Here is a 12,206-nt window from a genome sequence, read left to right on the forward strand (position 1 = left end):
TATTACTAGAGAATGAGTTTTTAAAGAGAAAAAGATAATTAATGTGAAAGAACTAATAGAAGGGTAACTTTGTAATAGAAAAATCTGACTTTAACAGGCCTGTGACGGTAATGACTAAAAGTGGGCCATCTAGGTATTTTGTATAAACTAGGGGGCTAGACGGGAAATTGGTCACAAACTAGGGGGCCACTTGAGAAATAACCTTAAAGATTAAAAAATGGATTACCTTGGAAGGTGGTCATGTTTAGGAGGCTACTTTTAGTAAGTTGGTAATCCTCAGGGGGCAAAATAGAATTATTCCTATAAATTTTACCCTTTTTTCTAAAAAAGAAAGCAGATACCACTTTCATCTTCCTTCATTCGATCTAAACCTTTTCCGTTTCTCATTTTTTCTCCGCCTTGGTTCATGCCAAAATGTCAATCCCGCGTTTCTTCTCCTCATCACCTTCATCAAAACCCTAGTTTATTACATTTTCTTGACGACTTCTCTTACAAAAAGACGAAACCTCTTTGAATTAGTTTCAAATTAGATCTGCTTTATTTGTTACTCCGGAGCTCCAATTTGTTAAATTAGGGTTCCGGACTCTTCATTGTTGCGAGTTTTTAGGGGTTTTTTGATGTTAGTTTTGTGTTAGACTGAGATAATTCTGAAAAAGGAAGAAAAATGGCGAGAGGACTCAGAGGAGTTCAAGATAACTGGGAACGTTTGGTTAGAGCTACTTTACAGAGAGAACAACTTCGTAATGCTGGTCAAGGTCATGAACGAACTTCAAGTGGGATTGCTGGTGCTGTGCCTGCCTCACTTAGAGGGACTACAAATATTGATGCCATCTTGCACGTTGCTGATGAGATACAAGCTGAAAATCCCACTGTCGCTAGGATCTGTAAGTTTAATTCGTCTTTCGGTTGGTTTATTTTCGAGCTCGTCGATCAATATGGGATCAGGTTGAGGAGCTGTGATCTTCTTTTATATCATTATGTGTTTTTTTTTTTACTTGTTTCTCAAATTTTCATGATGATTAGTATCAGTGTTAATAGTTGAAAGCATGTACATTGGGTAGTTGATCTTGGTTTAGCGTGTTTAGGAGGATTCTGTTAAATAGATTCTAATGAATCATGGGGTTTGTGTCATAGGCAACTGGTAATTATTCTTCAAGTTTGAATTCAAGATGATAAATGCCCGTTGATTAGAAGTGCTTAAGTTAATTGGTTAACCAGTTTCATTGTAAAAGAAAAACATTTAGTAGTTCTCGGAGTTTAGATACCGTGGTGGAAAAGTTGTGATAATATCGTTACCAATTATATTATGTGAAGTAATTTCAAAAAAAAAATTATATTATGTGAAGGAAACAATAGCTCATATAGATAGTGAAGCCTATTTAGACAGTGAAGTTGATTTAGATACGAAATGCTAGCTTAGATAGACAATAAAGCCGATTCAGACCAATTAATGCTCAATAATATTGTGTTCGGGGAAGTACCACCACAAAGTAGTCATTTTCCACTTAACAGTTTTTTCTTGCATTAGTAGCCTGCCTGACTGTTAAAAATGGGAACAGGAAATTCTTTGCTGACACTAAGAGAAACTGAAACACTTGGTTGCAGAGGATTGGTGATAACTTCTAGAATCGTTAAAGTGTTATTCTTTCTACTCGAGAATCTTTCTTTGTTGAAGTTGTAGTTTAGGCTCAAGGATGCAACGGTTCAAGTCCCATAGGGGCAGCTGATAATTAGATAGCGGAATGCCTGAACATGATAGATGCATATTATTTGTTATCGGAAGGATTTCAATCAAGAATATTGAATATCTAATATACTTTAGATCGAGGATTCAAGGAGCAGGAAGATAACAACATCATAGAACCAATGAATGAAATTTCAGAAGACATGGAAATGGAAATACTTCGGTCAAATATTTCGAAATTTATTTCCTTGACAAGGCTTTGTGAAGAAATTTAGTAAAATTTCGGCTTTGATGGAAATTTCGTAGGCATGGAAATAGAAATATTTTGGCCATTTCAACCTAAATGTTTAGACATTTAATTCCTTGCATAGAACACCTGTGCATGGTGCTGAAAGATCTGGTCGGTCTGGTGTGCAGTTGTTGCATATAACTGTGTGATGGCAATTGGCAAGCTTGCAACCTAAATTTTTTCATTTTAGTTTGAACGAGTAACCGTTTAAAAAGGATTTACCCACGCGAACGTTGACATGAGTTATTGTAGCTGTGTATAATTGATTTGTGCTTCTGCTATACTATCTCGCTTTGGGCCTTATTACAATTGAGCTATGCAATACAGACAGGAATATTGGGATTCTTGATGCATTCATAATCTCAACACACCAGACAAGAGTCGATACACTAGTGAAAAGAAATTTGTTGCGGTATTCAGAAGTCACTAATATTGGGCTAAATCTACTTGGCTAAATGATTTCTTTCAAGGCACAACCACCTTTTAATCTGTATCCCGTCATAGCAAACCAAAATAACCAACCCCATGCCCAATTTTGGAAGATAAAGCAAGGAAAAGTATATAATTGTTTTCTGGAAACATATACTGCCGTGGTATCCCCATTTGGGAACTTTTAGGTTGCTGTGTGACAGTCTGGCGCCAATGTTGGGCTAATTTTACATGAGCTAAACTAACTCTTTTAAGGCAAAAACACCTCTCTTTAATCTGTATTCCACTAAACAAATCAATACCTAAACCAACCAAATGAAGCTCAACTTAGAAAATAAGCATGAGAATTATAAATGATTTCGTGTTGAATATATATGTATATATATCATAGCCGTGATCCTGTTTGCGTCTTTAGCTTAGTGGGGTTCATGCATTTCTCCTAGTTGCTATTGTCTTGAAAAGGGAAACTGATTATTTTGTTACATTAGTGCCTGTAATCACAAAATGCTCTTGCTTTAATGTTTAGTGTGCGAGCAAGCATATACGATGGCTCAGGACCTCGATCCCACGAGTGATGGCCGAGGTGTACTCCAGTTCAAGACTGGTTTGATGTCCGTCATTAAGGTATTGATTCAATTAGTCGAGTTAGTCATTTTCTAATCTTCTTTCTTTTTATTTTCTTAAGTTGGTACATTTGGTGTTCTGATTGGATATTTGGATGCAAGTTTTTTCTTCTTGATGTACTGATTTGATGCTTTGGTTTAATCTTCATATGTTGTTAGATAGCTGTAGCTTTATACATTTTAACCTTTTGATGGTTATTTTGCAGCAAAAACTTGACAAGAGGGATGGGGCAAGAATTGATCGTAATCGTGATATTCAGCACTTATGGGATTTTTACCAACTCTATAAAAGACGCCACAGGGTGGATGACATCCAAAGGGAAGAACAAAAATGGAGGGAGTCTGGAACATTCAGTGCTAATTTAGGAGAGTAAGTTGCGTTGGAGATGACTTTTTATCCTTGGACTTGGTATCTGTTATTACTCTTTGCTTTTGTTTAGTAACCTTGAATTTGTACGGATTTAAGTGTAAAATATCACACTCAAGTAAAGACAAGTATTTATCTCATTGTAGAAGCTCCTCTCTGCAACTTTCGGCTGTGGTTCTGCTAGTTGAATTCTTACAGCTTTGAAGCTAATGTCCTCTTCCTAAAGGAGTTGCGTCATGTTGAACCTTACTAGTCACTGTTTTGATTTTGACCGATCATATATGATCTATATAAGGCACGAGATTGTCGAAGTTCCTAAATATCTTTACCAAAGACCAATGGCCAAGCAAGCTTTCTGTTTCTTCTTCTTGATTAAACGTTAAGTCATGTTTCTTCTTCTGTGTTTTTGTTAATAACTCCAGTAGATATGTTGGATTTGCTACATCACAAAGTCTCTTGGTGCACTTCGCTCATATTATTCAGTTGTACTTTGTGAACCTGATCCCCGGGGAATGACTGGTTAGCTTAGTTCAGGCCACACTTGGTCATTATTCTAATATCATAATGTCATAATAGCCGTATGCCTCTGTCAGTTGTGTGTTGATGTTCACTTGCTATCTGGGGCAATTTGGGTTACCTCGTTGTAATATAATAACCATGCGCGCCAGATTACAGATTGGGTAGCATGCTTATTTAGTATTTGTTTCGTGTCTCAGGTTGGAACTAAGATCTTCTGAAATGAAAAAGATATTCGCAACCCTGAGGGCTCTAATTGATGTTATGGAGTCACTCAGTAAAGATGCAGCTCCTGACGGGGTTGGCAGATCAATTGTGGAGGAGGTAATTCATGCTTCTTGTTAAAAAGGTTCATGCTTCTTGTTAAAAAAGATTCATGCTTCTAGTTCTATAGCTGAGCCTCTAAGGATCTAACAGTGTCATTCTCAATTTATATTTGGCCTTCCATGATTTGGTGAAAGGTTTCTAGATGGATTTACATATTTAGTGTACAAAAAGGGAAACAGGACTGTATTGTATGAACTGTTACCTTTTAGGATTTGAAAACTGTAATACCTCTCATCACTGGTTGTATACTATGGTTTATGTTGACTATCAACCAAGCAACTGAATTTCAAGTCACCTTGAAATTCTGGTAATTCAAAACTCTATGTTAGTATTATCAGTTAAGTCAGTTGAATGTCAGAATTTGACTTCGAAAGTTCTATTTATTGTTCTTGATGTAGGTTGCACAAATTAGTTGGTCACAGTATGTTGAAGATATGAAACTGTTAACTGCGAAGACAATTTCAATCATTCGATTGTACTACTTTGGCATCAGCTCGAATTTTAATATTTTCTGAATCTTCTATTGGCAACTGATTCTTTCTTGTTTGTTTCAGTTAAGAAGGATCAAGAAATCAGATGGGACATTGACAGGAGAACTTATACCATATAATATAGTTCCCTTGGACGCACCATCCTTAACCAATGCTATTGGAATGTTTCCAGAGGTAAGTGTGAATTTTTTTTGTCTAAACCTCTGTTTTAGTGACATCCTTAGTTAAATTTGCACTACGTTAATCCCATGTATCCTAGTAAGGAGTACCGTAGGATTCAATCAGTTCAGGCCTTCAGGGTCCTCTATCACTAAACCGAGTCATGTGTTAGAAATGGGTTAACAGCAATTGCTGCAGAGTATAGAGGGGCTCTTCACTATTTTGTTTACTACTAAATTTGTTTATATGCGTGTGCAACGAAGAATGGAAGTAGCAACGAGCAAATATTATCTCCATGTAACAAATAATTTTGTGTGACAATCTCCTTCCTTTTGGTTGTAATCTTTCCAGGTTAGAGCTGCAACATCTGCAATAAGGTACTCTGAGTACTTTCCAAGGCTGCCTGCTGGTTTTGAGGTTTCTGGGCTGCGAAATCCTGATATGTTTGATCTCTTGGAGTATGTTTTTGGTTTCCAGGTTTGCATTCTGACATTTCCACATACCTTGCTAAGCGTTGTTTAGGTACTATTTCTGTTTGGTTTTGTTGACGGCACACGTGTTTATTAGCTGTATCAATGTTGATGTGATATCGCTAGTTAGCACTGAAGTAATTTGGTTTTTTATTGATCTGATAAGGTGTAGTAATAAGAAGTCATGTGGTCTTATTATTGGTATTGACCAAGTGATGAGAGGAAAAGGGTGCAAAATGCTAGATTCTGTTTGGAGTTGTTTTCCTTTCTAATCTAATAGGAAAACTTTTACTTGTTGTTTTTCCTCCTTGGTCCTCATATGAGCAACTATTTATGTTTAATTCGTATACTTTTATGGCAAACTTTCATATTTATCATCTTCTTGTTCTGACATTATGATGTCAGTAAATAAATCTTCATTTCTGTTTTCTCTTGATTCAAATGATTTCATAAGGGTGTTTTTGTTTGCGACAAAACGTGATGGGAATTCGGTACCCGTATAAAAACTTCAATCTCTGCTGTTTGGTTTGCACACGGCATGTTTGTGGTCAGTCCAAATTGTACAGCGAGAATATTCCGCCGCTGCCCTGATGCTCAAATGAGTTCTGACCCGTCCTTTGTGATTCGGTTTGACCTTCTAGAATTTACCCATTTAAAACCAAAAAATCACTTCAGTTCACTTTGCTTTCTCCATTTATGATTTCTAGAGTCATATTTTTCACCAAAACCAGGTTCAGTTCCCATGCTATTTAAATACCAATCTAAACTATCAATCCTATTTTCTCCTTCATGAAGACAAATCAGATTTAGGGTTTCACAGAAGTTTCACTGAATTTCATGACAAGATAGTTTTGTGTTTAAGGTTTTATGAATCTTGAAGTGTTCTTGACTGAAACATTCTGCTTCTACATTTTACCTGATTCATTGGTGTGATTGTGTTTGAATATGCAAATCTCTCACATCTTCTATAGCATTGTTTAACATTGATTGGGTCTCAATCACCTGAAATCCATATTGTGATTACTTCAAAGATCTATGTTCTCCAGAGTGTCCTTCAAACCACTCATCTCCTCCATCTCCCAGTCATTGAGGTGTTTTCTAAGATGCAAGTTCCAAGCCAAAGTACTGTCAGACAGTCAGAGCTCGAAGTCATCTGTGCCGCCTTTGGCAGTAGCTCAGAGTTTCAGGAAAAGAGAAAAGAGACGTTAAGGAAAGTCAATGCTGCTGCCGGTGGCATCCGTATTTCTGAACCACAGGTGAACCAGACTAAAGAGAAGAGGGCCACTTCTGTCAACCTTTTGTCTAAAGGAAAGGAGAAAGTTGGTGAGGAAGGTATGAACATGTTGACAGGTGGTACGATTTCTGGCAGTACAGCTCATGTTCCCTCTAATCTAGAGATCATGACAGCTGTTAAGGATTTGAAAAAGCAAGCTGAATGGGCCAATCCTAAGCAGGTGTATGTAAGAAAAAGGAAGGTGGTCAAGAAGGCGCATGGGCCTAAGAAAGTTAAGGTATTGGGGGCCCAGGTGAGTAATATCGAAAGCCCCAGTGGAGAAGCCCACCAACTTTTAGGGACCAAGCAGAGGGATGTTAGTCCAGCCCAGCAGGAGGGACATGTGGGGGGCCACGACGAATTCATCAGAACAGGCGTCTACCTGGGTTTTTATGGACCTGAAGGGAAGGAGAATGAGAAGGTTCTTGCGGTAGTTCAAGTGGAAAACATTTCCATTCCCAATATTGGAAAGAAAACCTCAGAGGAAGAGAAACCGCTAGTGATCCAACCTTTGGCTATGGTAGCTCCTATGGAGAGTACTCAGACCCAGGCTATGGTAGCTTGGGCGAGGAATCTTTCTTGGTACACGTCTCACGACATCCAGGCCTCCCAATTTACAACTACCTCTAGGAAGGAAACATTTTTATACTTGTCTATTCCCCTAATCCAAGAGTAAATGGTTCCTTTAATATCTTCAATATCAATACACGTATTCAGGTTCTTTTCCTTGAAGATCTTAGTATTCCCGTCGCCCCAAATGTTCCTAATGATGGCAGCTGGGATCAACTGCCACACCACTTTCCTATTCTTCCTCTTGCTCAGACCGTCCCATTGAGTTATCATGTGGTTCGCTGACTCGGGGAAACACCACTGGGTAGATAGGGACTTGGCAAAAAAGTTCCATATGTTGGACGTCACCCAGATATGATTATCAAGGTTTTATTTCAGAGATTTTCAGGTCAATTTCTTATTCTGGAAAAAAAGTTAGTAGGTTGATGAAATGCACCTTATTTTTTTTTAAACTTTGAATGAATATATTGAAGAAAGAAGAATATGTACACGGGGAGGACTAGAAAAGTGGAAATCTCACGATATCCACGCCTCCCTGTTACATCAATGTAAGATATGTGCCTAAAGGCATGATCATTTTTAATCCAAGAGTAAATAGTTCCTTTAACATCTTCCACATCCACATTGGTAGTTGAGTTTGTGTCCTTGAATATGTTGTTGTTCCTGTCCCTCCAAAGGTTCCAAATGATTGCCAAGGGAATCACCTCCCAAACCTTCCTTTTGGTCTTCCTCTTGTAGAGACCCTCCCATTGCTCTAGCATTTGCTTTATGTTACCCGGTCGGCACCAATGCACCTTTAAGGAAGTTACAAAGTAGTTCCATATGCTACTTGCTATTGGACAAGTAAGGAAAATATGATCTAAGCTTTCCCCCTGGACTTTGCACAACACGCATCTATTAGCTAAAGAGAATCCTTTCCATTGTAAAGAATCTACCGTTACCCGTAGGTACTCTGTTTAGGAACATGGCCCAACCGAAAAAGCTGACCCTAGGTGGGATGGCTTTTCTCCAAATAATGCACCTTATTCAAATTATACAACATGTATTCATGATGAGATAATGTTGTTGATCAAATAGAGAGAGGGGAGGGGGTATGGTGTCACCCAATAGCCCTTAAGGACAGATTCCCGGCTATCTACGGTACTGAAAGAAACCCCAATCCACCAAGTATACAACTGGAATCTTCAAGTTTGGGATATTACTCTTAGAAGACATCTCAATGATTGTGAAGTTCCAATTTACATCCATCTGTTGGATGTTTTGGAAGGATTTCATCCAGTTGAGGGCAAGGAAGATAGAAAATCCGGAGTAGTGAGGAGAAGGAGCGCCTATCTGTTAAGCAATGGTACATAAGGATTAAGAAGCAGGCTCCCGCCACCGCCACCACCATCTTGTTCAATTTTCAAGATGTTTTGGTCAACTAAAGTGCCTCCTAGTGTCAGTTTTGTAATGTGGGCAGCAGTTCTTGGTAAACTTCCAACTATTGACAATCTTCAGAAAAGTTGAATGCCTATGCCTAATAGATGCATTCGATGCAAGGAGGGAGACTAAGTGGATCATCTTTTGTTACACTGCTCGGGAGCTAGTAACAAGTGGGCCTTCTTTATATCTTCTAGTCGCAGTAAATGGTGTAGCCCAAGCAACCTGGCTCAAACTATGGATATGGGCTAACTTGTACGCTAACAAAGGAAAGAGAGATCTTCCGAACCTTACTCCTTTTGCGATGGTTTGGGAAATATGGAAGGAAGAAGACGTTTAAAGACTCAAGTGCGGAGAGTAGTTTAGAAGTGGAGGATATCTTAGTTATCCTATTCCCACTGGAGTAGGCATTTTGCCTGGGCCAAGGATAAGTCACCTTATGATTTTACCTCTAAGTGGGAGGACATAATGATATAACAGATTGCTTTATTTTCCACTTGTTTTTTGTCTCCCCCCTTAGTAAATTCACCTTATTCGTTTAATATTATTTCAAATTTAAAAAAAAGGGAGGGGGTAAGTTTTTCATTGATTTGCTTTTATGGAGGAAAACAAAAGTTACAAAACATTTATTCCTTCCAAACCAAATCGTTGTAAAACACTGATTTTTAAAAGTTGATGAATTATTTTCTTTTCTTTTGATATGAGCAAATGTTTGGGTTCTTTATTCTTATCACATATCTTTTCATTTAAACCAAACAGGGCCTAACATTTATTCTGAAGTATTATCTTCACGTTGCTTGTTAATATTCTTTTACTTTGAAACTTGAAATTGTTGTAGTCAATGGAATACTTTCTAATTCTTTCTTTTCTGAATCTTTTTGTGCAGAAGGACAATATCAAGAACCAGCGGGAGAACGTAATTCTGTCTGTTGCAAATGCACAGTCTCGTCTTGGGATACCTGTCGAAGCTGAACCGGTGAGATGCACCGTTGGTAGATACTTGCGTTCAAATGTGTTTTTGCTTACTTATATTTATATCATATGCTGATAAAACTTGCTTGATAAATCAAGGAAGATTTGCAGTGGAACAACTAAAAGAAAATAAATACTTGCGCTTTATTGCACAAACTGCTGTCAACCTAATTCAATAACAAATTTTGTAACTCATTAGATTCATTTTCTTGTTGCTGACAGAAAGGATGTTAACTACGCATTATATGTTACTAATATTGAAGCTGGTTTTGAAAAGTTAATTTTATGAATGATTGTTAATTGTCAAGTCATTGAAATTAAATAGGTACCTTTTTTCAACATTGGGTACTGAATGAGGAAGTTGAAAATGATGCTAATTACTCTTTCACCTTTATGGCAGAAGATAGACGAGAAAGCCATTACTGAGGTTTTCCTGAAGGTACTTGATAATTACGTCAAATGGTGCAAATATTTGCGTATACGGCTTGTGTGGAACAGGTAATTTCTAATAGTTCTAGCTGTTTTGAAATCCTTTTCTTTTTTCCTTTCATAGCTGGGGCCTGGGCTTGATAGTAACATCTTATGTTCGCAGCTTAGAAGCGATTAACAGGGATAGGAAGTTGTTTTTGGTTTCTTTGTACTTCCTCATATGGGGTGAAGCCGCAAATGTTCGCTTTCTTCCAGAATGCATTTGTTATATATTCCATCAAGTAAGTATGTCATGATTGTCCTTTTTTGTCTATTAACTTCACTGGATCAATTATTGGTACTTGCATAGGAAGTTTTTCGAAAAATGAATTGACATTAAAAAACGTCCATAATAAGCTTCATCCTGTTCTTTCTTGAAAATCTGTATATATATATTTTGGAAACTTCAAATTAGTATAAAATGAAAAATGAAGTATGTACCAAGCTTTAGTTCTTGACTCAGGAACTTAAACGGCTATGATCATTTTACATGTTATGCACTACGGCCTCCCAGTTAAATGCAAAGTTTTGAAATGTTTTGAACTTAGCACAAGCTTGAATTATGCTCCGATGAACAGGAGACTTTTAACAGTTGGAGACAGGTTTGCAGATGAACTGCTCAAAACATAAGATCTAAGGGGGTTAAATTGTTAGGATCATTGGCTCATTGCTTCCCATGACATAGGGAAATGCAAATAAGATTTGAAATTAGCACACTGTCCCCTCCAGAACAACTATAAGACAAAGCTTGAACCCGTCGAAGATGTCCTGCATTTAACTTCTTAGCTTTTCCCCTGAAGGTCTACACTTTCTTTCGTTCCAAATTATCTGCAAAATTGCGAATGGTTCTATGTTCCATTCCTTGTTTTGGAAGTCTGAGTCCCTTCCATTGTTCAAAACAATTTATTTCTCGGTTGGCACCACATTATTGCAATAGAATTGAGGAAATAGTCCCAAACCTCTGTGAAATTGCAGTGTCAGAATAAGTGGTGAATTGGTAACTATGTATATGGCATCAATGATATTATATGATAACACTGTTGATGTATGATCGCCAAAAGCGAAGTCTCTTTTTCATAATCGGGTTATTTTTTTTGAGGGCTAAGTAGCGCGGTAATGAATCGATTACTATGTATTTTGCATTAATGATATTATCTGAAAATTAAGTTCCATCTTTGCTTTTAAAAATGAGTGAGGTGATGAGATTACTCAACTAGTTCTCTCAAAATTTCTTATGTACACCTTCAGTATTTTTCTTATATTCACTAGTATTATTTTTTTGAAGAAAAGTGGGCATCTTTTTATCTGCTTGTTTATCAATAAATTTCTTAAACTGGAATCGGCAGATGGCCAAGGAGTTGGATGCAATATTAGACCATGGCGAGGCAAAACCAGCTGCTAGCTGTATCTGTGATGACGGTTCTGTGTCATACCTCGAAAAAGTCATCTCTCCTATTTACGAGACAATGGCAGCGGTTAGTGAACCCTTGTTACTATTTAAGTCTTGAGTAGATATACCAAATTTCGTCATATATCTTGATAATACGATGAGATACATGCGAAGATAGTCAATTATTATTCTCTCTTTCTTATTCTCAAAGTTAGCATTCACTCGAGTGCACCTTTTTACTTGAGTTTGAATTGCCTTACGGCTGGTTATTCCGTTGAATGGGAACATTATAGAAACCTTGGACATTGAGTTCATTTAGTAAAACAGGGTTTACGCTTAATCGTTTATAGACATAAGTATATTGTTTTTATTCTGGTTTTCAGTACTTCGTACATCATTTTTCTTTTTTATTACTTTGTTTGCAATTGCTCATCATGTCTCCGCTCCCTTCGCTTTATTTCAGGAAGCTGCACAAAATAACGGTGGTAAAGCTGCACACTCACGATGGAGGAACTATGATGACTTTAATGAGTATTTCTGGTTTGTCATCGCAGGCCTTCTCTTTTCGAATTCACACCTTGCTTGCGATTTCTTAATTTTCTGGTGTCCTTCTCAATGTAATCACAGGTCAAAAGGTTGCTTTGAGTTAGATTGGCCAATGAAGGAGTCTTCATTTCTCTTGAAGCCTACGAAGCGGAAGAGGGTCAGTTTGGAGTTCATCTCTATACGCTATTCATGTTGTAGAACTCTATTTGATGT

The 12,206-nt window shown here is 37.5% G+C and overlaps 1 protein-coding gene across 2 annotated transcripts in view; it reads left to right on the forward strand.

Annotated features, from left to right (window-relative positions):
• Positions 1 to 240: 240 nt before the first annotated feature.
• GSL8 (glucan synthase-like 8) overlaps positions 241 to 12,206 on the forward strand; it is a 29,129-nt gene continuing 17,163 nt past the window's right edge. The window contains exons 1-12 of one of the 2 annotated variants that reach the window (XM_086667211.1): positions 241 to 884; positions 2,929 to 3,026; positions 3,232 to 3,395; positions 4,109 to 4,232; positions 4,790 to 4,900; positions 5,237 to 5,362; positions 9,504 to 9,593; positions 9,990 to 10,087; positions 10,182 to 10,299; positions 11,404 to 11,532; positions 11,911 to 11,987; positions 12,075 to 12,150. In XM_086667211.1, the coding sequence (XP_086523337.1) occupies positions 665 to 884; positions 2,929 to 3,026; positions 3,232 to 3,395; positions 4,109 to 4,232; positions 4,790 to 4,900; positions 5,237 to 5,362; positions 9,504 to 9,593; positions 9,990 to 10,087; positions 10,182 to 10,299; positions 11,404 to 11,532; positions 11,911 to 11,987; positions 12,075 to 12,150 (1,431 nt within the window). In that variant the 5' untranslated portion in view covers positions 241 to 664. The remainder of the gene's footprint in view (positions 885 to 2,928; positions 3,027 to 3,231; positions 3,396 to 4,108; positions 4,233 to 4,789; positions 4,901 to 5,236; positions 5,363 to 9,503; positions 9,594 to 9,989; positions 10,088 to 10,181; positions 10,300 to 11,403; positions 11,533 to 11,910; positions 11,988 to 12,074; positions 12,151 to 12,206) is intronic. The other variant, XM_086667213.1, reaches the window with a different exon arrangement.

The sequence above is a fragment of the Eschscholzia californica genome, unplaced genomic scaffold (genome assembly GCF_041429995.1).
Source record: "Eschscholzia californica isolate CP2 unplaced genomic scaffold, dmEscCali1.0.p SCAF_3, whole genome shotgun sequence".
NCBI lineage: Eukaryota > Viridiplantae > Streptophyta > Magnoliopsida > Ranunculales > Papaveraceae > Eschscholzia > Eschscholzia californica.